Raw genomic sequence first — 24176 nt, forward strand, 5'->3', positions numbered from 1 at the left:
TTGCACTTAAAACGCAATTGGGCCATTTATTGGCATTAGGAAAGCGTTCCTTTAAACAAGGGAGAGGAGTCTGAACGTTTAAGTCTCACCCGTTTTTTGAAAACTTGGGACCAAACTCCAAAGCCGGAACACAGTTTAAGCATGAACAGGCGCAAAAACTTAAATAAACCGAACCAAACAGTCCCGCTACAAGAGGAAAAACGGAGAGTTTGGGCACCGGGGTGGGAGTGGTGGTAAGAGAGTGACGTTCTTCCTTTCATGCTACAATTTTTCGGGCACAAGAAGTTAATTCCCCAGAGCAGCACAAATCCGCTTCCCACTGTTTCCTAAGGCAGTGTCTCCTATTTAATTCTCAGTAGTCCAAGTTTTCGGAAACTGTCTTGGAAAACAGGGGCGCACCCTCAACCCCTAGCTCTGCGCGTGGCCTGCAGCTGAGGAGCCAAGTTCCCTAAGAACAGCGGGAGGGAACCGACGACCCGCTTACATTCGTGAGGACAGCTTCCTCAGAGAAGCTGCTAGCATCAGGCCTCAGTTTTCCCATCTGTAAAATGCAGCCGTATAAAACGATAGTCCCGCTAGCCTTCCAGATCGAAGTCATCGCGCTCCTCATTGTACTCCAGCACGTGCCGCTTGATCTTGGACGAATCCACCCAGGTGACAAAGTCCTCCATGCTGCGCGTGACAAGGAACGCGGGGTCGGTTACCACGTCCGGCCCTACGCGCACGTGGCCCTGCTCCACGAAAGCCACGGCGGCTTGGAGGTGCTGCGCCATGCGCAGCTTGAGGAGTACGGTGGGCAGGCGGCGGCGGCAGAAGGACGAGGCCGTTACGAAATCGCACAGCTCGAGCGAGCCGCGCGTGGGCACCAGGCCTAGCGCATACAGCTTATCCAGCAGCGCAGCCGAGGAACGCACGCGAAACGGGTCGTTCTCGGGCAGGTCGCGTAGTCGCCGCGCTAGCTCGCGCACGGCACGGCTCAGCTGGTTGTAACGCGTGTAGTCCTCGCGCCGCTGCAGCCGATAACGCCGCAGCACGCGCAACTCGTGCAGGTTGTGGTCAGTGACCTCCCAATTCAGGAAGTCCACCTGTTTCAGCAGCTTCTGCTCGTGGAACTTAAACTTCCGAACCATGATGGCGGCAGCAGGAGCGGCTGGGCTTAGTTGCTAAGAGGCACGTTCCGGCATCCGGGCGACTTCCGCCTCCGCGCACGAAGTTTGGGCCGCCCTGGGGATCCTGAGCCAATGAAAGAACGGCTCAGAGCCACGCCCTCATTCACCATTGGTCAGAGTGGAACCACGCCTCCACCTTTGTATCTCGCGTTTTTTCTCAGCATCCCGTTCTCCGTTTTTTGGGTTTTCGTTCTCCGAGGGAGAGGGAAGAAGAATTGGAGAGAGGCCGGGGGCGGGGCCTGAGGCGAGTCCCGGAGGTTGGAGCAGCCCAGTGCAATCCCCAGAGCCGTGCTCATTTCCGACCATTATGACTTTAGCTTCTCCTGGGTGGTCGGGAGAGTCTTCCCCGCAAAAGCTGTAGGGTCTGGTTCCAGGCAAGATGGGTGACCGCTGGCTTGTTTCATTGAGTTTACTGTGCTAATTGACTATTGGGTTCCTCGCAACCTGTGGAGGAGCTTCCCGGAGCCGGCCGCCCCGGCCCGCCAGCATCAGGTCCTTCTCCCAGATTAAATACTGATTCCCCGGCCGCTTCCAAGACACACAGAACCGAGATCTACATGGGAGCCGCCTGGGAATCTGTATTGTCAACACGAGTCTTAGGTGATTTTTACAACCCAGTAAGTTTGAGAAACTTGGACTGTAAGTACAAGTCCTGAACCTTTAGTCTGAGCTCAAACGAAGTAGCCTGCCAGTGAATCTCTGCTCACCGCGTATTGAGTTAAATTTAATGCAGTTCGGCTAAAGCTGTACATGACATCTCTCAGAGTGTAGCGCTGCGGGACTCTCTCCTTTATTTGCCCAGGCTTTTGACGCCACCTAGCTTCTCCGCTGATCATTCTTTTATTTTGTACGCTTTTCTTTATTTTTTAAAATATAGTATTTTATATATGGAAAATAATCCATATGTAACATATATAAGTTATAAAATATAGTGAAAACTCATGAACCCAACAGCCAGTTTAAGAAAACATCACCAGGACCATTCCAGCCCTTGTCTCCCCCCACAGGTGAAGATATCTAGTCTCCTGAATGTTGTGTTTATTCCACATTTTTGTTCAAAAAGAAAAATAGTTTTATCACTATACATGCATATCTGAATATACTGTTGAACCTTCTTATTCTATGTGTAGCCCGTGGGCCAGCAGAGAGCTTGTTGGAAATGCAGACCCTCAGGGCCTATCCCTGATATATAGAATCAGAACCTACATTTTAACAAAAACCCGAGGTAATTAGTATACACGCTGCAGCTTGAGAAGTGCTGCCTAGAAGACAGGGACAACACACAAAGGACATGATGTTTGCTATATATAGCTATAAGTGTTTCGTTTTACTGCTGCATGATATCCTGTTGTTTCGCCCTATCTAATTTATTAGCCCATTTTCCTGTTGGAGTTTCTGGAGGGACCACCATTAATGTTAGAAACCCTGATGGTGTGTGGTTAAGTGCTACAGCTGCTAACCAAGAGGTCCGCAGTACTTCTCCTATAGGGTCGCTGTGAGTTGAAATCACCTCGATGGCAATGGGTTAGGCTTTTTGGAATCAACTCAATGGCAATGGGTTAGGTTTTTGTTGTTGTTATGCAAGTTTTTAGTATATATCCTGGAGTGGAATTTCTAAGTTGTAAAATATGTACATGTTCAATCTTTGTTGTGTGCTGTCGAGTGAATTTTGACTCATAGCGGCGATATGGGACAGGGTAGATCTGCCTCATAGGGTTTCCAGGACTGGAATCTTTATGGTAGCAGACTGCCTGCCACATCTTTCCCCGAAAGAGCAGCTGGAGGTTCAACCGCTGACCTTTCAGTTAGCAGCCAAGTTTTAACCACTGTGCCACTAGGACTCCTGTCAATATTACTGGATATTACCAAATTGTTTTCCAAAGGGGTTATACCAATTTATATGCCTATGAAAATTCCTTTTGCACCTCATTCTTGCCAATGCTTTGTTGCCATTTAAAAAATTTTTTGTCAATCTGGTAAGTGGGAGATGACATTTATTTGTGATTTGATTTGCATTTCCCTGATAATTTGTTTGCTCCTCTACAAAATACCTGTTTAAGTCTTTTGTCTATTTTTCTGTTGGATTGTATAGCAGGCAGAATAATGACCCCTCCCCCCAAAGATGTTCATGTCCTAATCCCAGGTGTTACCTTACATGACAAAAGAGATTTTGCAGATGTGATTAAATTAAGGATTTTGAGACAAGGAGATTATCCTGGATTATCTGGGTGGGCCCAGTATAATCATGAGGATCTTTGTAAGTGAAAGAGGAAGGCAGGAGAGTCAGAAAAGGAAATGTGACTATAGTAGGAGCAGAAGTCTGAGTGATGGGATTGCTGGCTTTGAAGATGAAAGGAATGTGGGCAACCTCTAAAAGCTGGAAAAGGCAAGGAAACACATTCTCCCTGAGAGACTCCAGCAAGTACACATCCCTGTTGACACCTTGGTTTTAGCCCAGTGAGACCTATTTTGGATTTCTGGTCTCCAGAACTGTAAGGTAATAAACTTGTGTTGTTCTAAGCCACTATAAAACCAAAAAAAACAAACCTGTTGCCATCGAATCAATTCCAACTCATAGCTACCCTATAGGCCAGAAAAGAACTGCCCCAGAGGGTTTCCAAGGAGCAGCTGGTGGATTTGAACTGCTGACCTTCTGGTTAGCAGCTGAGCTCTTTACCACTGTGCCACCAGGGCTCCTTTAAGCCACTAAATCTGTGGTAATTTGTTACAGCAGCAACAGGAATCTAATACAGGTTGTTTGCTTTTTTTTTCCCCCTCATTGATTTGAAGGTGTTCTTTATATATTCTGGATATTAATCCTTAACCACTTCTCTGTGTTGCAAACAGGGCTTCAAACTGGTTCTTTCTGGTTTGGCTCCCTGCTGAGACTCACCTGGAGATCTTAGTAAAAATGTAGATTCTGATTCAGTATATCTGGAGTGGAAATGAAAATTCACAATTCTCAAATCTATTAGTCCAGGCCTTTCAAGACTAACTAGAAAGTCATTCTTTCTCTTAAGCTGCAGATCCATATTCCCAACCACTTAGTCCACTTCCTAATAGCCAGAACTTTCTGGGAGCTTCAATGAATTATCTCATTTAATCCTCACAAAACCCCTGTAAAATATGTACTGTCATCACCCCCATTTTATAGGTGAGGAAACTGAGGCTCAGAGGGGTTAGTATTTTGCCTAAGGTCATACAGCTGCTAAGTGTGAAAGCTGATAAGCAATGAGTGCCTGCCCAATTCCAGAGCTTGAGCTCTTAACTTTTTCTTTTTTTTTTTTTAACTTGAATTTCCTACAGGCACTTAGAAGTCTGCAAGTACAAAAGGGAAACCGTCTTTTCCGCAGACTTACTCTTTTTCCTTTTTTAAAAAAATCCGATTTTTTTTTAGCTATGAATTTCATTCAATTCATTCAACAAATATTTACTGAGACTTGCTATATAACAGATTCTGTTCGAGGTACTTGGGATCCATTAGGGAATAAAACAGACAAAAAGTGCTGCCTTGTGAAGCTTACATTCCAGTGAGGGGAGAGAGACAGATGATAAACATAATAAATAAATAAACTATATGTTATATTTTATGTATATATAAAAATTTTATGTTAACAGATGGTATGTGCTATGAAGCAAAATTGAGCAGGATATAGAAAATAAGGAGGGCCTGAGGTGAGGGTGGGATAGAATTTTAAATAGGGTAGGTCAGGGTAAGTCTTTTTGAGAAGGTGATATTTTATAGGTAGATATCTAGGGGAAGAGCATTTTGGGAAGAGGAACAGTCAGCACCAATGCCTTAAGGCAGGAATGTGGCTGGCATGTCAGAAGAGCAAGAAAGCTATTTTGGCTAGAGCAGAGTGGGCAGGGAGGAAAGGAAGAGATTAAAGGGAAATCAGGTAACATAAAGACTTATAGGCCCTTGTAGGACTTTGACTTTATGTTGATTGAGATGGGGACATTGCAAGTTTTTTGTCTTAATTTTTGGTGAAAATATACATAATAAAACATGCATTCACTGAACATTTTCTACATGTACAGTTCAAGATATTGGTTACATTGTTCGCATTGTGTCACCATTCTCGATATCTCTACCCATATTGTTTCACCACCATTAACTTAGGCTCTCTGTTCCCTAAACTTCTCTGTGTTTTAGAATTACTGTTGTCTGTTTGATCTCATATAGTCATTCTTTAGAAGAGCACACTGCTCAAGGTGAACATTCTCTACTAGTTGACCTAAATTGTTGTTTAGTTTAAAGATGGCTTTATGGGATAATTTGGGTTCAAGACTTCAAGATTATCTCAGAACAATAGATTCAGGGGTCCCCCCAGTCTCAATGGGTCCAGTAAGTCTGGTTTCTATAAGAATTTGAAAATTTGTTCCACATTTTTCCTATTTTTGATCAGGATCCAGCTATTGGGTCCTTGATCAAAACGTTCACTGATGGTAGCCGGACACCATCCTGTTCTTCTGGTCTCATGGCAATGGAAATAGTAGTTCATGGAGGCAATTAGACCAAAATGCCTGGATTCTAAGCAGAGGACCAACGTGATTTTTTTTTTTTTAATTTTTATTGTGTTTTAAGTGAAAGTATACAAATCAAGTTGGACTCTCATACAAAAATTGATAAACACCTTGCTATATACTCCTAATTGCTCTCCCCCTAATGAGACAGCACACAGCACACTCCTTCCCTCCACTCTCTCTTTTCGTGTCTATTCAGCCAGCTTCTAACCTCCTCTACCCCTCTCATCTTCCCTTCAGACAGGAGATGCCAACATAGTCTCGTGCGTCTACTTGATCCAAGAAGCTCATTCTTCACCAGTATCATTGTCTATCCCATAGTCCAGTCCAAACTCTGTCTGAAGAGTTGGCTTTGGGAATGGTTCCTGTCTTGGGCTAACAGAAGGTCTGGGGACCATGACCTCCGGGGTCATTCTAGTCTCAGTCAGACCATTAAGTCTGGTCTTTTTATGAGAATTTGGGGTCTGCATCCCACTGCTCTCCTGCTCCCTCAGGGGTTCTTTGTTGTGTTCCCTGTCAGGATGGACTGACATGATTTGACTTAGGTTTTAAAAGGATCACTCTGACTGCTGTGTTGACAATAGACTTTGGGGAGGTCAGGGTGGAAGTGGAGAGACCATTAGGAAGCCGTTGCAGTGAACCAGGTGAGAAGGATGGTGGCTGGGACCAGGAGAACAGTAGTGAATGCTGAGGAGTCAAGAATGACTCCAGGTTTTTGGCCTAAGCAACTAGAAGAATTTACTTGCCATCACCTGAGATGGGGAAAATCAGAAATTCAATTTTGGACATGTTAGAGATGTCTCTAAAACATCCAAGGGGAGAAATCGAGTAAAAGTATATATGAGTTTGGAGTTTCAGAGGTAAAATAATTTGTGCATTATCAGCATGTAGGTGATGTTTGAAGCCATGAGACTGGATGAAATTATCAAAGGAGTGAGCGTCGATAGAAAAGACAAGAGGACACTCTACTGTGGTCACTCTACTGTTAACACTATATTGGAGAGAAGAGTGAGGTAGAAAGAAAACCAGGACAGTGTGGTCTCCCCAGTGCGAAGTAAAGAAAGTGTATTCAGGAGGAAGGAGTGACAAATAGGTCAAATGCTGCTAAGAGGTTGAGTAAGATGAGGACTGAAAAGTGACCACTGGGATCCAGCAAAATGGAGGTTTTTGATGATCTTGACAATAATAGTTTCAGTGGAACATGGGAGTGAAAGCCTGGCTAGAGGAGTTTAGAAGAGAAAGGGAGGAAAGGAATTGGAGTCAATGAGTATAGATGGCTAATTTGAGGAATTTTGCTGCAAAGGCAAGCGGAGAAATGGGAGTGGTCGCTGGTGGGGGGAAGTGGAGTCAAGAGGAGAAATTTTTTAAAATATGGGTTGACTCTTCCCTCAACACTCACATCTTGTTGGTCATCAATCCAGTTTATAATACCTCCAAAACTTCTCCCAGATTTACTTCTCAGCCCCATTACCCCTGCCTTACCGTAGGCCCTCATCACCTCTCGTCTGTGGTACTACAGTAATAGTCCAACATGTGTCCTCTAGGCACCACCAGCCACCAGTGTCCTAGGGTCTGCCTGGAAGCCACTGGCCACAGTTCTGCACTGATGACTCCTCCTTTCCTACAGAATGGAAATTGAATGGCTGGCTGGCTGGCTGGCTGAAGTTTCTTACGTATGCATCTGAATCAGTTAGGGTTCCGGGTCCCAGCAGGACAGAACTTACTCCAACTAGAATACTTTGAGGAGAATTTAATAAAAGGACTCTTTTTCCAAAGGAACAGGCAGCGTATGTGGAAACGAACCACAAAGATTGGTGCAGTTTCCTGAGACTAGTAACCCTGGGGTTGTTACCCTAGGCCTGAAGTGGGGCCCTGGAGGGGAGGGAGTAGAAGATACAGGTTCTAGAAATCTCTGTGAGGCTGAAGAGTGAGTTCTTCTCCAGAGTCTGGAAATAAGAGTGGCCCCTGAGAGTTAGAAAAACCCATCTGGAACAGATATGAAATTAATCACAAGATGGTTGGTCTGTAAATGTGTGACTGAAGTGTTTGGAAACCAACTAAAGGTCGGCAAGTTGGGACCTGGGAGTCCCTCAGGGGAGTTGGGCTGGACTGGGATGGTAGTTGGGTGAGCAGAAACTCATCAGTGGTATTAAGTGAGCTAATAAAGGTAAAGTATTTATTTACAAGTGTCTAAAAAAAAAAAAATTTTTTTTTTTTAATCACTCAGCAGGAAACCCTGGTGGCATAGTGGTTAAGAGCTACGGCTGTTAACCAAAAGGTTGGCAGTTCGAGTCCACCAGGCAGTCCTTGGAAACCCCATGGGGGAGTTCTACTCTGTCCTATAGGGTCGCTATGAGTCAGAATTGACTCGATGGCAATGGGTTTGGTTTTTTTTTTGGTTTATCACTTAGCAAGCACTAAGGAAGTAGTTGTTATTATTATACCCAGCTTGGAGAGCGGCAATGCAAACAGAAGAGAGATCACAGGAAAGTGAGGTCCCAGAAGCAGTTGAGGGAATTTGGCCTTGGAGATACTGGGCTAAACAGAGTCCTTAGAATCAAGGCCACCCCTATGGTGGGGGACAAGATATCAGGCTTCCTTGGCTGAGAATGTGTCATACCATCACCTTCTTCTCCTCACAGGAGGTCCCAAGCTCACTGGGCAAACTTCTTGGTAACTGGGCTTCCCAAGGAGCAGCCCAAACTGCTTTGATCCCTTGACACAGAAATGCAGGTCTCTCTTGACAGTTGTATTTCTCTGTGCAAATTAATACCTGGGCTTCATACATCAGCCTTTATTCTGGCCAAATGCCAGCTCTGCACAGGGAGCTTGCTCCACTCATTGTGCCAATGAAAGTGGGTTTTGGAGCCAGAGACTTGGGAATCACACCCTTCACAACAGGCAAAGGTGGCCACCTTTAGGAGCACTCCCTGGTGCGACTCAATCTGCAACAAGTGGAAAGGGCGAGAATGAGGGGGAAGGAAGTTCTTATTAGAGGGGGTAGACAAGGCTCCAGGGCATAGCCAGTAAAAGAAGGATGCCAAAACCTTTGCCTCACCTTAGATACCTCCTCCTTGGGAAAGCCGCCCTGGTCCTTACTCTACCCAGTTGGGGTAGGTACCCTCCTACGTACTTATCACGGTACTACTGGTCAAAGCGAACGGGTTTATCTATCTATCTGCTTGTCATGACACATCTGAACTGGAAGGTAAGGACAATGTCTTACTCATCTTTGTATTCCAGGGTGCCTGGTACACAGTAGGCACTCAATTTTTCTTGACTGCGTGATTGAATGAATGAGACAGACTGAATGGATGAATTAAACACAAGAGGGTGGACTGTAAGCCCCCCAGGGCAGGAGCCCCGACTGCCTGCCTTGTGTGGTAACCCCCAGTGCCCAGCGCAGTGCTTGGCAGAGTCACTGCCCAAAGTCCTCTGTATGGGCTGACTGGCTCACTAAGGGCCAAATCTGGGCTAGCCCCCTCCCAGAATCCTACCAACACCACCCCTCCCTCCTCACTGCTTCTGGCAAGGACAGCATACCCACTGCCCGCACAAAGCACCACGGGTGGTGTCTGGCTTGATCTCTGTCACTGCAGATATGGGGTCTTGTCCTTCCCCCTGAAGAAAGTCACCAAGGGCAGGAGTGCTCCAGACTCTAGTTGGCGAGGGGTACCCGCAGCGGCCGGGATCCCAGGTCAGATGCAGGGGAAGCGCAGGTTGCTTCCGTGAGGACAGTGCTCGCCCTGGGTGAGGAAGCCTGTGGGGCCCGCTCCGGGGAACAATCGCTGAGCTGCGCCACTGCCCGTTCCCACCAGGGCAGGGCGACGTCCTTGGCCCTGTTCCCCTGGGAATCTCGCGTTTCTCCACGCTCTCTTCTTCCCCCAGGTTCCGGCTCTGGCACCCTCCTTGCAGCCCCGAGCTTTGCAAACTTTCGGAGTTTTCCTCCACTTGCGTCACGGAAAAGACTAGAGGGTGACGGAGCCCCGGAACCAGGCGGCGGAGGCTGGCGAACTCCCCAGCGCGACGCTCAGACCCCGGGGGCGAGAGGTGTCTCCCGGTGAGGGAGGACGGGCTGGGGGTCGGTGCATCGTCCCCCCTTTTCCTGGGTCCTCTCTTCCCTCTGTCTCCCATCCAGGACGGAGAGCAAAGAAGTGAGGGCGACCGCGAGGTGGGAAGAAGCTAGGCGGAGTTGGCGGGGGCCGGCCCCAGCGCCCCAGGCCCGCGGGAAGGCGGAGCCGGGCCGTGCCTGCCCAGTCCCGACGCACGGAAGTGCTGTGGAGTTCGCCCAATTCCCTAGCCTGCTTTTCCTCCCTCCCTCTCCTCACCCTCACCTCCCCCCGCTTTCGGCTATTCCCTCCTTCCTCGGGACGCCACCTCCCAGAATCGCCTTTGTTTTGTTTTGTTTTGTTTTGGAGCTGGCTTCTCGCAGGCAGTGGAGAGGGGCTGCGAGTACAGGAGGAGAAGGCGGGCTGGGGGCGCAGCCCGCTGCCCACCGGCCGTGCCCGGTAGGGCAGAGCAGGAGGACGAACCCACAGACAGACGACCGCGCCATCTGCTCCACCGAGCTTACTCTCCAAACTACTGTTGAGTGTGTGCTTGCGCGCCAGGGGCGAGGGGGTGGGGGTCTGGACGTCGCGCGCGCGCCGGGACTGGTTACCTTTGGACGGGTCCTTACATCAGGGTCAGCTTCAGGCTGAGAAACTGCTGAGGAATTAAGCAAACAGGAGTCCACGCAGCTAGTGGCCAGAAGTCGCTAGACAGGCTCGTCGCGCTCCCTCCTTCCCCGGAGTCGGGGCTGGCCTCTCGGGGGGCGGGGAGAGGGCACCTCGAGCCGGCCTGGGGCCTGCCTGCTGCGCCGCCGGGGTCGGGAGTTGGCGGCCTGTTGTGTAAGCCTCAGTCCTTGTTTTCCCGGCCTGGCTCGTTGTGAAGCCGGACACATCCACCCTTGGACTCGATTCAGGCGGCTGTGCTTTCTCCTTGCCCCTCTTGGATTTTCTGGATTTTTGAAAACCCGGTGGCCCAGGAGGAGGAGGAAGGAGGAAGGAGCCGATCCGCGAAGGAATGCGAGAGCCTCCCGAGGGCAGAGCAGCCAGAAGAAGCTGGGAGCCAGAGGGACGGCAGGGCCCTGCTTGGGTTTCAGGAACCGTGGTTTCCTAGTGATTCTCTTCTATTTCAGAACATTATTCCAGTGGAAAGTGTGGAACTCTTGCCCTGGAAGGGCTGGTTTCACTAAGTCACTTGGCTTTTCTTCTGGGAGTAGGAGGAGGGGGAGTCCTCCCGCACATACCCCTCAGGGTCTGCTGAGGGCAGGAAGGAAGACTGTGGACATGAGCCCTCCCTGCTCACGGTCCTGTGCCTGGAGACTGGATAGGGCAGTTTCTGAGCCATGGACATTGCTCTGAAGAGAGGGAGGCTGGACAGCATCCATGGGTGCTGAGACCCTGCCTTAGGGGCTGAGGGACCAGGCTGCAGAGACAGGCTCCGAGCAGCTAGTGTATTCTTGGACAGCTTAGTGAGCATCTGGGGTTCTGGCAGCACCCTCTCCTTCCCGTCTCTACCACCCAGCTCACGATGGCACTGAAAGGCCGGGCTCTCTATGACTTCCGCAGCGAGAACAAGGAGGAAATCAGCATCCAGCAGGATGAGGACCTGGTCATCTTTAGTGAAACCTCGCTGGACGGCTGGCTGCAGGGCCAGAATAGCCGCGGTGAGACCGGGCTCTTTCCCGCCTCTTATGTGGAGATCATCCGTTCTGATGCCAGCTCCAACCATGCCTACTACTCCATCAGCCCTGCAGCCTCTCTGGGCACCCAGGTGAGCTTGCACGACAGCCCCAGTGTGGCCAACTCAGCCAGTACCGCTGGGGGCAGTGGTTTCCTCTCTAACCAGGGCAGCTTTGAGGAGGATGATGAAGATGACTGGGATGACTGGGATGACAGCTGCACAGTGGTGGAGGAACCGCCAGCTGGTGGGCTGGGCACCAATGGGCACCCCCCACTCAACCTCTCCTACCCAGGTGCCTACCCCAGCCAGCACATGGATTTCCGGCCCAAGCCAACCCTAGAGCGGCAGGATAGCCTGGCGTTAGCCAAGCGAGGCAGCATGGTGGGGCGCAACCTCAACCGTTTCTCATGCTTTGTGCGCTCTGGAGTGGAGGCCTTTATCCTGGGTGATGTGCCCATGATGACCAAGATCATTGAGACATATTCCATTGAAATGGGCCCTCGTGGCCCCCAGTGGAAGGCCAACCCCCACCCATTTGCTTGCACCGTGGAGGATCCCACCAAACAGACCAAATTCAAGGGCATCAAAAGCTACATTTCCTACAAGGTTACACCCAGCCACGTTGGCTCACCTGTCTACCGGCGCTATAAACACTTCGATTGGCTCTACAACCGCCTGCTGCACAAGTTCACTGTCATCTCAGTGCCCCACCTGCCTGAGAAGCAGGCCACAGGCCGTTTTGAGGAAGACTTCATTGAGAAGCGGAAGCGGCGGCTTATCCTCTGGATGGACCACATGACCAGCCACCCTGTGCTCTCTCAGTATGAAGGCTTCCAGCATTTCCTCAGCTGCCTGGATAACAGGCAGTGGAAGATGGGCAAACGCCGGGCGGAGAGGGACGAGATGGTGGGTGCCAGCTTCTTGCTCACCTTCCAGATTCCCACAGAGCACCAGGACCTGCAGGATGTGGAGGACCGTGTGGACACCTTCAAGGCCTTCAGCAAGAAGATGGATGACAGCGTCCTGCAGCTCAGCACTGTGGCATCAGAGCTGGTGCGTAAGCATGTGGGGGGCTTCCGCAAGGAATTCCAGAAGCTGGGCAGTGCCTTCCAGGCCATCAGTCATTCCTTCCAGATGGACCCCCCCTTTGGCTCTGAGGCCCTCAACAATGCCATTTCTCACACGGGCCGCACCTACGAAGCTGTCGGTGAGATGTTCGCTGAGCAGCCCAAGAACGACCTCTTCCAGATGCTTGACATGCTGTCTCTCTACCAGGGCCTGCTCTCCAACTTCCCGGACATCATCCACCTGCAGAAAGGTAAGACCCTGTGCAGGCAGGAAACCCTTACGGACTCTGGCACTCTGCTTGCTGGGCACTGGGGAAACTGGGATGATCTAGGCAGAACAGAGCAGCTTATCTCGTCTTTCTGTTGTCTTACTTATTCATTCAACAAATGTGTTGAGACCTTACCATGTGCCAGGTGCTATTCTAGGCGCAGGGATATTGTTGTGGACAGGCCTGGTCCCTGTCCTCACGGAGCACACTGTTTACCTTATTGTTGACAGTGTTCATTCATTTGTTTCCTCTGTTTCTGTCTGACTTGATCATTTAACCACCATGCACTGAGGCCTTTCAAGGTAACATAGAAATGATCAGGCCCCAGGCCTCACCACTGAAGAGCCCACGGGCTCATGTTGACACACACAGAACCTGATAATGAGAGCACAGAGTGCAGGCCTACATTCCCACTCCTCACAAGCTCCCTTGCCCTGTCTGTAGCTTCAGAGCCTGTTCTCATCCTCTGCCTATCTTGTGAGCTCCCTATCTGTGTGCAGGGGGATTGCTGCCCCCATTTTGCAGATGAAGAAACTGGTATCCAGAGATGGACAGTTGCACTGGGAGTCAGAAGCCCAGCTGGGTCTGTCCCTTCCTCCCACCACCTCCCCAAGGACATGTCTGTGTTGGCTGCCTCTCAAGCCCAGCCTTGTTTTCAGTTCTCATGCCCCCTCTATAGGAGAGGACAGGATGGGCCCCCGCCTGTTACTGCTGGGGCTGTCAAGGAACTGCCAGGGAAATGACTCATCCCGGGTCACACAGGGGCGCCAGGCCGGGCCAGGGGAGCGGAACCAGGGGGCCAGGGTACTGCCCACATACCCCCATCCAACTCCCTCTTCTGGAGTCTGCTTCTCGTCTGAGGAGTGAGTTGGGACTGACCTGGCAGGTGGCTGAGTCCTGGGGACAACAGGGAGGGCAAATGTCAGCGAGAGGTGTGGCCCTCCCTGGGGCTGCTTGGTAACTCAGGAAGAACGTCTGCAGGGCGTGGGGCCGGCTCCCTGGCCCCTAGGCCCTGAGGTCAGGTCTGGCTTGTTGGGGAGTTTTTTGTGGGTGGGGCCAGGAGGCAGGCCTCTAGATCAACTCTGGGGACAGCAAAGTCCCCCCCACCCCAACACTCAAGAGAGTCTGGAGCAGCCAGCCCTACTGTCCCTGACCAGGAAGATGACTTCTGGAACTTCTCCAGCTCCCAGCTTCCTTCCTCCCCTCACTTTCTCCTCCTCTTCCTCTCTTCTCAGCCCTTTTCTCTACTATCCACCTTCACCTTCTCCTTATTCTCTCTCCTTTCAGCTCCAGGAGATGTGAGGCCCCAGTTTGGCTCTGTCCCCAATTTGCAGTGTGTTCCTGGGAAGTGCCTCCTCCTCTCTGGGCCTTAGTTTCCTGGGGAAATGAAGGCAGGTGGGCCCAGTAAGCTCACAGGCCTTCAAGTGGGTAGGGTTAGGATTCCTGGGGAGGGTCTGGCCAAAAATAGAGCAATGGCAGAGAGCTGGTTCTGAGCTCCAGGGGAAGGGCTAGGGCAGGGGAGGTGGCAGGGGCCAACTGGGGGACCACTGGTGCAGGTGTCTCCCTGTGCAGAGGTGGAGACACGCACTCCGCCACACTAGGGCCTGGGAAAGCTGGTTCAGCCAGCTTCTTGGATGACATATTCCTGTGTGGGCATTGGGAGGCAAGGGCACAGGGATTCAACAGCTGCCCCATGCAGTGGTTGGGAACCCTCATCCAGGTCAGGGCTGGAGGCAGGAAGGCAACCTCATACCAGAGCTCCCAGGCTTGGATTGAAGCAGAAGGGTATGAGACCAGACTGGCTTTTCAGACCCTGGGGCAGGGAGACAGAGCTGAGAGAGGCCATTTTTGAGTCTCCACTTGAGTTGTTTCTAAGAGTAAGGGGCTACCAGTTCTCTGGGGTGATGCATTCAGCCTCAGGTAGAGGCTGACCCACTTTCCCTCATCTGGAAGACTCCTACCCACCAGGCTGAGCCCTCCTGGGCTCTGCATGTTCCCCCCTACCCCTGTCTCCAGGCCTGTGGCCTGGAGTGAGTTAGGGAGGAGACTTGGAACCTGGCTGAGACAGAACCGAGCAGGTTTCAGGTACCACAGACTCCCTGTGGGGGCGGGGGGGGCAGGTCCCACACTGGCCCTGTGGGTGGAGCCCTTCCTTAGAGGAAGGAGCAGGATGGTTGGGCCCTGGGTCCCAGGAGTCCATCTAGCCTGTGAACAGATGGAGTGTGTGTAGGAGGAAAGGCAGTGGAAGGAAGGAGGTGGGAGACCCAGGCAGGTTGTTGGGAGACCAGGATTTGGATAGGTGAGGCCCCTGAAGTGATCTTTAGAGAATTTTTCCCCTCAGTCTCCCCATTAGTAAAATGGAATGCAGAGCCTGGTTGGGGCTAGGATGAGGCCTACCAGCCTGGACTTCCCTCTGGCCCAGCCTATGGGGTCTCCTGAGACAAGGGCAACCATATAATTAACTGTCTATACTGGGGCAGTTTTGTGAGTGAAGGGGGCCCTAATAATTACCCAGGGACAACAAGGGGAAACAGTGCCTGTCCAGGCAAGCTGGGACCTATGGTCCCCTACCTGAGCACCCCTGCCCAGTAAGGGCAAGGCTTGGGTCTTGGCCCCCGCCCTGTGTCCTCACAAGTCAGGGAGGTTGGTGTGATCACCTGTATTTTACAGGTGAGGAAACTGAGGTGCAGTGAGGTGAGATGATACGCAGAGCAGGAACTGGAGCCCAGGTGTGTCTGACTTCACAGCCTTGACTGTTTCCATTGAGCCAGACAGCAGGGCAAGGAGCTTCCCAAGGGATGGGAGCCTGGAGTAGATGAGACAGAGGGGAAGGAGGAGGCAGGGAGACATGGGCGTGCAATAGTAACTCAGCTGGTGTCCTAGTGGGCTGAAGGCAGGCCCAGGACCACAGAGCATCCATGGAGGGACCATGAAGCTTGAAGGTTGGTCAAGGAAAAGGGAACAAGGGGGACAAGACCTTGCCTGGGAGACAGCTGGGTGCAGCTAACCCTTCCGCCTCTGTGTGTTCTGGGCCATCGTCTAACTCCCTCTCCCTCCCTTTCTAGTCCTTCATAAACCACAGAGGTTAATACCACCATGAGCCATCACCAGCTGGTGCTTGCTGTGAGCTTATGGACAGTAAAGCAGTTTGCACACAGTTGCACATAGCATCTTGAGCTCTTACCCTATGTCAAGTGTGGTCCTAAGCACTTTATACATATTAGTTCAGTAAAACCTGAGTTATATTGTAGGGTGGGTATCATTATCCCATTTGACAGATATGAACACTCCAAAACCCTATACCATTGTGAGCGGTTGTCAGCAGCATAACACATCTGGTTCAACCTCTCAGCCCATTTGACAGCTGTGAAAACTGTGACCTAGGCAAGATCAGTTGTTTGCTGGAATCGACACAGCTGGGACTAGGACTGAGACAATCTCCTGCCGACCAACTCGGGATGGGTGATAACTATACCTCCAAGAGTTGGGGCAGCTTAGGGAATATGCCTGGGTTCCTAGGGCTCTGCCTCCAGCTTCCTTTCCCTGTACCCAGGCCCCCCTACAGGAGAACTCCCAGGGCAGGAGGCTATCCTGCCCTAGTGCTTCAGCTCTCAGGTTAAGTCCTAAGAAGAATGTAGGGGGGTGAGGGATGCCACACAGGCCTGAGCCCCCAGGCCCTCCCTCTCTGACCCCCAGCCTATAGGGTGGGGCACATCAGCTGCTTGCAGTCCCAGAACTGAGTCACAGGGTGGAGGGGTGACAGAGAGTAGGGTGGGACCTCCCTAGGCTTCTGCCCTCTACCCCCACCCCTCTGCCTATAGGTAGATGCCTAGGAATTGCAGTATGTTCGTTTCTACTCTTCAGCCTCCGTATCCTCATCGACAAAAGAGTCCTTTTTTTCCTCCAAGGACAGGGGCAGGAGAAACTCCTGAATGCAGGTCTGCCTCACCCCACTGTACCCAGACTTAGGCAGGCAGGTGGAATTCAGGCAAATTCAGTGTCTTCTTTTCAGGTAGGTCCCTCTTACTGAAACATTACTCCAGTTTCTTTGTCTTGCTGTTTTCCACCTTTCTCCTTATGGTCTTCCTGCCCCTTGGGACTTTCGTGAATGCCTGAGTTCATCGTCTGGGACCTGACACATATGCCAGGAGGACCCAGCACGGCTCCCTGCAGCGGAAGTGGTGTCCGTTTCCCAGCTGTGGAGGAGTTCCTCTGGGCCAGGCATTCCCCACTTGTGGGACCAAAAGGAGGCTGGAAGCCCCTAGGCAAGACCCTGCCCTCTTAGGGCCTCAGTTTCCTCTGAATAGTAGTGGGGTGTGGTGGAGGTAGGGGTTAGACAATAGCCTCTCCAGCTCTGAAACCTCTTATTGGGTCTCCATCCTCGGCCTTGGGCATTGGACTTTGGGGTGATCCCCCCTTCTGCTGCCCAGGGCTGGGCACTAGGGATGGAGCAAGAGATATGAGGTGGTCCAGGGAAGGTGGTGGAAAGACTGAGTGGGTTTGGGGCTGGGGACTGCATATTGCTTTTGGGTCTGTGTGAGTAGCCCTGGGGACTCCAAATTTGAGTCTGTCCAAAATGGTGCTATTAGGTGATTAGCCTTGTACTTGCCAGCTAATATGGGTGCTGCACTTGGGGAGTGTACCCTTGTGGCCCTTTAGGAAAATGAGGCCCTCCCACCCAGAACGCTTGGAGAGCAGAGGAGGCCTGGAGCTGGGCCTCAAAGGGTTGGGCCAGACTACTGTTCCTATACCACAGATGAGAAAAGTGAGGCTGGGAGGTAAGGTGACATGCAGATGCCTTGGAAGGGAAGGCAGAGCTTGTGCCATTCCACAGTGAGCCTGAGGGGATAGAGAAGATGGAGGCAAGTTGAGGCCGTGTGCCAGGTGAGGAGCTGTCCTGGGTGGCCCTCAAGGTAGGGTCATGTGGAGAATGGGGCCAGTGTAACTTCCTAAATTGATCTCCCTAATCCCTCAGGGCCAGGCCTCATGTGCTGGCAGGGGCAGGCAATTGGGCAAGCCCAGGCCACTCTTGGAACACTCCATATCCCACTGCCTGCGGGATAAAGTCCAGACTCAGACTGTCATTCAAGGCCCCTACTTGTCTCTTCCCACTCCTGGCCAGTATCCACAGTGGCCCCTGGGCTCCTTCTCACTCTGCCCTGGCTTTGCTGGTGCTAGTCCCCCAACCTGGAGTGCCCCCTCTTCTCTGCCTCTAAGTCTTTCTTGTCTTCAAGTCACTCCTCTTCCAGGAAGCCTTCCAGATTGTCTTCTTTCTCCTTGGGTCATGTCTTGGCAGACCAACCTACTCACTGCTTGGTCCTGAGCTTCCCTGGCTGGCTTCAATTTCCTAATTCTTCTGTCTCCCTGGGTCTCTGGATTTTAAGCTCCTCGAGGGCCAGGTTAGCCTCGCCTAGTTAGTAGGTGATGGGAAAATGTGGGCTGAGGGTGTGCCCAGTCCTAGAAGCAGGGTTGGGGAGCACTGGAGAAGGCCTGACCATGCCCTCGGGAGCCCTGGTGTCTGCAGTGGATGAGAAAGGCCGGCCAGGCTGGGTATGTAGAAGATTGAAATACGGACATTGCTTCAGTCCCATCAGCCCAGGTTGGGGTCCAGGCACACCTACTTCCCAACTGGCTAATTTTGGGTAGGTTGTCTCACCTTTCTGTGGGTTTCTCTATGTTTTACTCATCTGAAAGAGGAATGAACAACCCCTTTCATGGGACTGTTGGACAGATTGTGTGAGATGATGAGTGTGGAGGTGACATAATGGCCCAAGTCATACTCTTCATAGGACCAAACATCATCATCATCATAATTGTAGAAATGATCAACTCAAACTACCCAAGAAAACAGTGTGGTGCAAAAGCAGTCAGCCCCCCACCCCAATCACTCTGGAGTATCTGGGGGCCTGGGGCAGAGCAGGTGGAGTACCAGGGTCCCCCTCCCTGTTTGGGGAGCAGTCAGGGCTCACTTGCTGCTGTAGGGAAGGGAAGTGCCTTCGACTGCATTTTAGTTACATGCCAGGTGCCAGGTAATGACCTCCTGTGCATTATCTCACTCCATTCATGACGAGGAAACAAAGGCCCAGACAAGATGGGTGACTGGCTCAAGGTCACACAATGGGTATATGGCAGAGCCGGTGTTTAAGCCAGGGTCTGTCTGAACCCAAAGCCTGCCTTCTTCCCACAGCCCTGCTCTATTGCTCTTTTTACATGGCTCAAACCACCAGTAGCCACACCAGGGCACCATTGCAGATCTGGTAGGAGGACATACTGATTGCAAAACTGAGGCCCCTGCTAAAGGCCTCCAGAGTTATTTCCAGCATGTAGAGCCCGGGGCCTGGCATACAGTAAGTGCTCAATAAATGTACATTCAGTGCATCAGACAACTTGAGTAAGGGTAAAAGGAATACGTCTAGAAGGCCCTTGAAAGCCCTCTTTCAAGGGGGAAGGGGACAAGCACAGAGACAAGTATGCCGTTTGTATGTAGTGGGTGCTTTTGAAGTGCTCAGAGACCGTGCTGCCCTCCAGACCCTCCCCACCTCCTTAATCTTTGCACTGTGTATTTTCTACAGCCTGTGAGGAGTGAGTACCAGGCACAGGCAGACTGCTCCTCTCCCCAGCAACTGCCCCTTAAATGCAGCAACTTAAATGCAGAATTAATCAACCCATTGCCTTCGAGTGGATTCCAACTCTTAGCGACCCTATAGGACAGAGTAGAACTGTCCTACAGGGTTTCCAAGGCTGTAATTTCTAATGGGAGCAGACTGCCACATCTTTCTTCCGCATAGTGGCTGGTGGGTTCAAACTGCTGACCTTTCAGTTAGTAGCCGAGTGCTTAATCACTGCACCACTAGGGTGCCTTTTTCAAATTATTCAAATACCTTTTAATTCAGAACTTAAATTCATCCACCAATTGCTTGTTGATTCATTCAGATTCTTCATATTAGGCCCCCTGCCTAGGTTCAGCCACTGCCCTCTATCTGCTACCCTTGTGTGATGGGGTTGAGGGGTAGGGAGAGGTCAGATGGGGGAGGCGTTCTGCATGGGGGCACTGGGGCGGCTTCAGTGTAGAAGTGGCACCTGATCGGGGCCTTGAATTATGAATAGGGAGCCAGCAGGCAGAGGTATGGAGGTAGGAAAGAGCAGGGTGCCTCTGATGAGCAGAAATTCACCTGATATGGAGTTAGTGTAGAATTGTGTGCAGGGGCTAATTCCCAGAGGGCCTCATGTGCAGGCAGATGGCCATGACCTTGATCTGCAAGTAGTAGGGAGCCAAGGAACATTTGGAGCAGGATGCCCAGCTGACCTGCTCCTCAGGTGCTGTGGAGCACCTATCTGAGGCTGGGACGGAGGCCACGGAGACCCACGGGTGACTGTGGCAGCAGTCCCATGAGGAACAGGGTTGAATTGGTTCAGCAGACAGTGATCAGGATCTCTGTGGGCCAGGCCTTGTTCTGCGTGCTGGAGACACAGAAAGGACGAGGACAGGCCCTGACCTCACTGAGCTTGCAGCCCAGTAGGGGAGTCAGCCACAGGAGCCTGTGGTAGGGGGCACCTCAGGGTATCAGGGAGGCATCTGCGCCAGCGAAAGTGCAGAGAGGGCTTCCTGGGGAGGTGATGTCTGAGGTTGACATGAAAGATGATGAGGCCTGTGGTGGGTAGGGACTCCCTGGTCAGGGCTTGTCGGGTGGGGGCTGCTGACGATGGCGCAGGTTTGGGGGGAAGGTGGTGTGTTCACTTTAGGAAGGGCTGAGGGTGGGAGTTTGAGGGGCATGCTGGTGGAGACATCCAGATGACTGGACTCTGGGGTCTGCAGTTCAGGAGCGAGGTCTCAGTTGAGCCCTTGAGGGGGCTCAAGGAGGGTGTAGGGCACGAATGAAGGAGATCTGGGCCCTAACCTGCCTTGTCTTCTGCTCTGCATTTCCAGGTGCCTTCGCCAAGGTGAAGGAGAGCCAGCGCATGAGCGACGAGGGCCGCATGGTGCAGGAGGAAGCGGATGGCATTCGCAGGCGCTGCCGTGTGGTGGGCTTCGCCCTGCAGGCAGAGATGAACCATTTCCACCAGCGCCGTGAGCTCGACTTCAAGCACATGATGCAGAGCTACCTGCGTCAGCAGATCCTCTTCTACCAGCGGGTAGGTCAGCAGCTGGAGAAGACGCTGCGCATGTATGACCACCTCTGACCACGTGCAGCTGGCCGCCACTGTGCCCCCAGGCCTGGTCGCTACAGCACGCCCTGCTCTCTAGACCTCTCTCTCTGCACTAGCAGTGCCTGGGGGCCAACAGTGGTGAGGTTAGCAGCCTGCCCCTCCTCCCTGAGAAGGGGCTTTGGAGGAGTCTTGGGCATCCCTGGGGGAAGTCCCCCATGCCTCAGAGATGGGGCACAGCAGGGGTGGGAATGGGGCCAGGAACCCTCCAGGCCAAGGCCTGACTACTGGTCAGTCACTCGAGGCCAGGCCAGGGTCTCAGCTTCCCCTAGAGCCCGTGGTGCCTCCTCACTCGGCTACCACCTTCTCATCAATTCAGCAGACACTGAGGGCTGCGTGTGCCAGGCCCTGGGTCTATGCTGGACACACAGGGCTGCCACATGCGTGCCTCTGCCCCCAAAGAATCCTCAGTTGAGTAGGTCAGACATGGAAACAGACAAAGGCAAGGCAGTACAACCGATGGTTAAATAAAGGGTTCCTGGAAACTCAAAGGAGCCCTGGTGGTGCAGTGGTTAAGAGCTCAGGCTGCTGCCCAACATGTTGGCAGTTGGAATCTACCAGCCACTCCTTGAAAACTCTATGGGGCAGTTGTACTCTGTCCTGTAGGGTCCCTATGAGTTGGAATTGACTTGACAGCAACAGGTTTTGCGTTTGGAAGCTCAAAGAAGGGACTACTGCATTCTGCCAGTCAGGAGAGACTCCACAGAGTAGGTGACATTTTAGCAGTGTCTTGAGGAATGACAAGGAGCCTGCCAGACAGAAAATGAGGGGAAGGACTTTCGAGGGAGAAGAGCAGCATGGGCAATGGATGGAGGCATGAAAACGTCTCCTCTTTTCCCCCTGACCTTTCCCACTCAAGTTTGGTGCCCTCTTGGTGGCAATTCTAGCCCACGTGATGGAGGGGAGGGATATTCCTTGTTCTCCACGTCCCTCCCTTGCTCCCCTGCCTCACCCTAAGTCCTCTCCAGGAGAGGCTGCAGGCCAACCCCCTCCTGCAGGCCTCTGACTCTCCTCCACCTACTGAGCCCCATCTTCCCTTGGCTAAGGAACCATGCAGCATCCATCCCAGCCCTGGGCTCGAGGTGCTGAGATGAGCCATGGACCCCAGGGCCCTGATGGCACCTTCCTGGAGGGGACCCTCAGAAGCTGTCTGATATTTGAGTTCACCAGCGATAACTCCGCATACTCCAGAGCAGACCCTGGACCTCAGGCTCTCAGGGGCCTCTGCCCCCATACCATCTTCCCTGACTCCTTCCTGTTGTATAATGGGAAACCAAAGGGAAAAAAGACAGGGCACAAGGCCTGCCTGCCCACCCTCCCCAGAGTTCCTGGGCCCACCTGCTCATGGCCAGCCTCCCTGTGACACGAATCCTTGCTCCTGGGTCAGGCTGTGCTGTTCTCTGACCTATGTTTACATCCTCAGGGGGCTGCTGCCTCCTCTACCCTCAGACCAGGCTGTGATCAGCAGTGGGATAGGGGGAGCTGGCCCCCCAGAAGTTTGTGGCCTGCCCTTGGCTGCTGCTGCTTGAATCTTTTTTCTTTCTTTTTTCTTGATAAACCTTTTACAATTAAAATAACAAAAGCGTGCCTTCTTCTCTGTGGATTCTGGAGGGGATGAGGGTGTGGGGAAGGATAGAACCCAGGGGACCAGATTCTGAGGTGAGGTTTGGCACAAAATTTACCTCAAAAGTTGGAGGAGGCCTGTGCTGGTGGGAGGTGTTGGGCTGGGGAACTGAAGGTGGTAGAGGTCCTGGCTGGATGCCAGACCTCCCTCTTCTCTCTAAAATGGGTAGAGTCCTGCCCAGCGCCTTGGCTGTGATCTAGGCCACTTATAGAAGGGATGGGACATTGTGCCCCTAGACAGTCTAATGGATGAGTGGTTCCTGTCTCTAGGGAAGCAAGTCCTGGCCTTGCCCAGGAAAGTCCCTGTCCAAGGAGGAGACAGGGAAGGATAGAGACTGTGTCCCTGTGCAAGCAGTCCTGGGTGCCTAGCCCTGTAGTGGCTCCCATGTTGGGGAGACTGAGGAGAACCCCCCAGTTGTGCCCTTGGTGGTGCCCCAGGCTGGATAATCAGGAGTTCATACATAGGAGAAAAATGACATCGTTAACACTATGGTTCTCCTGCAGGGCCAATGGGGATCTGGTGGAGGGAGGGCATCAAGGGTCAAGGCAGTCAGAGAGGGCTTTGGGCAGGCCGGAGGCACAGGGAGCTCATGGGGGTGAGCTGGGGTAAGGGTCAGCAGGTGCCAGGGGAAAGGGGCGGGCAGGTCTCCACGTTCAGGGCAGAGTGTCCTCAGAGGAACTTCTGGAATGGGTGTCCTTGGCCCTGGGTCAAAATTAGGTCAGATTTGGGACTTTCTGGGGAATTTTTCCCTCCCACCTCCCTCCCATTTTTTTCTTCATTTTTCCAGCCCTTACAAGGAACTTCCTGCGCTTAACCTCTTCTTGGCTTTGGCCCCAACGTGGCCTTCTGCAGAGGGGGCTCTGACCTCAGGGGTGAGGTCCCCTCCTGAGGCCAATCTGGGTAGAGGTGGTGGGAGTGTTCTTCCTAACCACAGTGCTTGGCAGTCCCCGCATTGGTGCTTCCTGCCCTGGGATAAGGGTTGCCTCTTTGTGTCCCTTCCTTCAGAGGGCCCCCCCTTCCTTCAGTGGGGGCCCCTCCCACACTTCCCATCCTCAGGGTGGGGGAGTCAGTCTGAGTGTATTCTCATGAGGGCTTTAGACCTAGGAGGAGAATCAGAAAGTGGAGTCTCAGAATGAGCCAGGCCCGCTCCAGTCCCCCTGAGGTCTCCAGGCTGGGACGTTTTGTGTGTGTGTATGTGTGTGTGTGGTGGGAAGTGAGGATGTCAAGGCTTCCCTCTCTGGTTTCTACCTCTGTGTGGGTTGGGGTGTTGGAGAGATTTGGCATCAAGCTGAGCTGGCCAGGTCCCCTCTCAGCAGGGGGGTGGGGGGCATCCTGGTGGTGGCAGGGCCTGCTGGCTGGCCTCAGTCACATGCCAGGCAGATGTTCTGGCCAGAGCTGGGCCCAGCTGCCTCCAGTTCCCTCCCTCACTTTGCTCTGAGTGGGGTAGAAAACAAGGCCTCTCTTTCTACCCTGGGCAGTTACCAGGACCTGAGGGTGGGGGTGGGGGATCCCTGATCCCCAATCTTGTCCATCCCAGGAAAGGGAGCCTGCTTTGTCTTACACAGTCACATGTGGGGGGTGGGGGTGG

The 24176-nt window shown here is 52.3% G+C and overlaps 3 protein-coding genes across 4 annotated transcripts; 1 reads left to right on the plus strand and 2 right to left on the minus strand.

Moving 5' to 3' along the window:
* Window positions 1-1246, minus strand: IMP3 (IMP U3 small nucleolar ribonucleoprotein 3). Its single transcript, XM_049905681.1, has one exon. It carries the CDS (start codon window positions 1128-1130, stop codon window positions 576-578), a length of 555 nt encoding a protein of 184 aa, XP_049761638.1. The 5' UTR covers window positions 1131-1246; the 3' UTR covers window positions 1-575.
* A 4052-nt stretch (window positions 1247-5298) lies between these two features.
* Window positions 5299-10026, minus strand: LOC126088049 (uncharacterized). The gene is made up of 2 exons (XM_049906104.1): window positions 9240-10026; window positions 5299-8641 (listed from the first exon to the last, which is right to left on the minus strand). Exons 1-2 carry the CDS (start codon window positions 9828-9830, stop codon window positions 8477-8479), a joined length of 756 nt encoding a protein of 251 aa, XP_049762061.1. The 5' UTR covers window positions 9831-10026; the 3' UTR covers window positions 5299-8476.
* A 50-nt stretch (window positions 10027-10076) lies between these two features.
* Window positions 10077-23191, plus strand: SNX33 (sorting nexin 33). Of its 2 annotated transcripts, XM_049906101.1 has the most exons (3): window positions 10077-12476; window positions 12699-12741; window positions 20687-23191. In XM_049906101.1, exons 1-3 carry the CDS (start codon window positions 11271-11273, stop codon window positions 20938-20940), a joined length of 1503 nt encoding a protein of 500 aa, XP_049762058.1. In that variant the 5' UTR covers window positions 10077-11270; the 3' UTR covers window positions 20941-23191. The 2 variants fall into 2 exon arrangements, with proteins under 2 accessions (XP_049762058.1, XP_049762057.1); XM_049906100.1 differs by having other exon boundaries at window positions 10079-12741.
* Window positions 23192-24176: the final 985 nt, after the last annotated feature.

The sequence above is a fragment of the Elephas maximus genome, chromosome 13 (assembly GCF_024166365.1).
Source record: "Elephas maximus indicus isolate mEleMax1 chromosome 13, mEleMax1 primary haplotype, whole genome shotgun sequence".
In the NCBI taxonomy this organism is placed as follows: Eukaryota; Metazoa; Chordata; class Mammalia; order Proboscidea; family Elephantidae; genus Elephas; species Elephas maximus.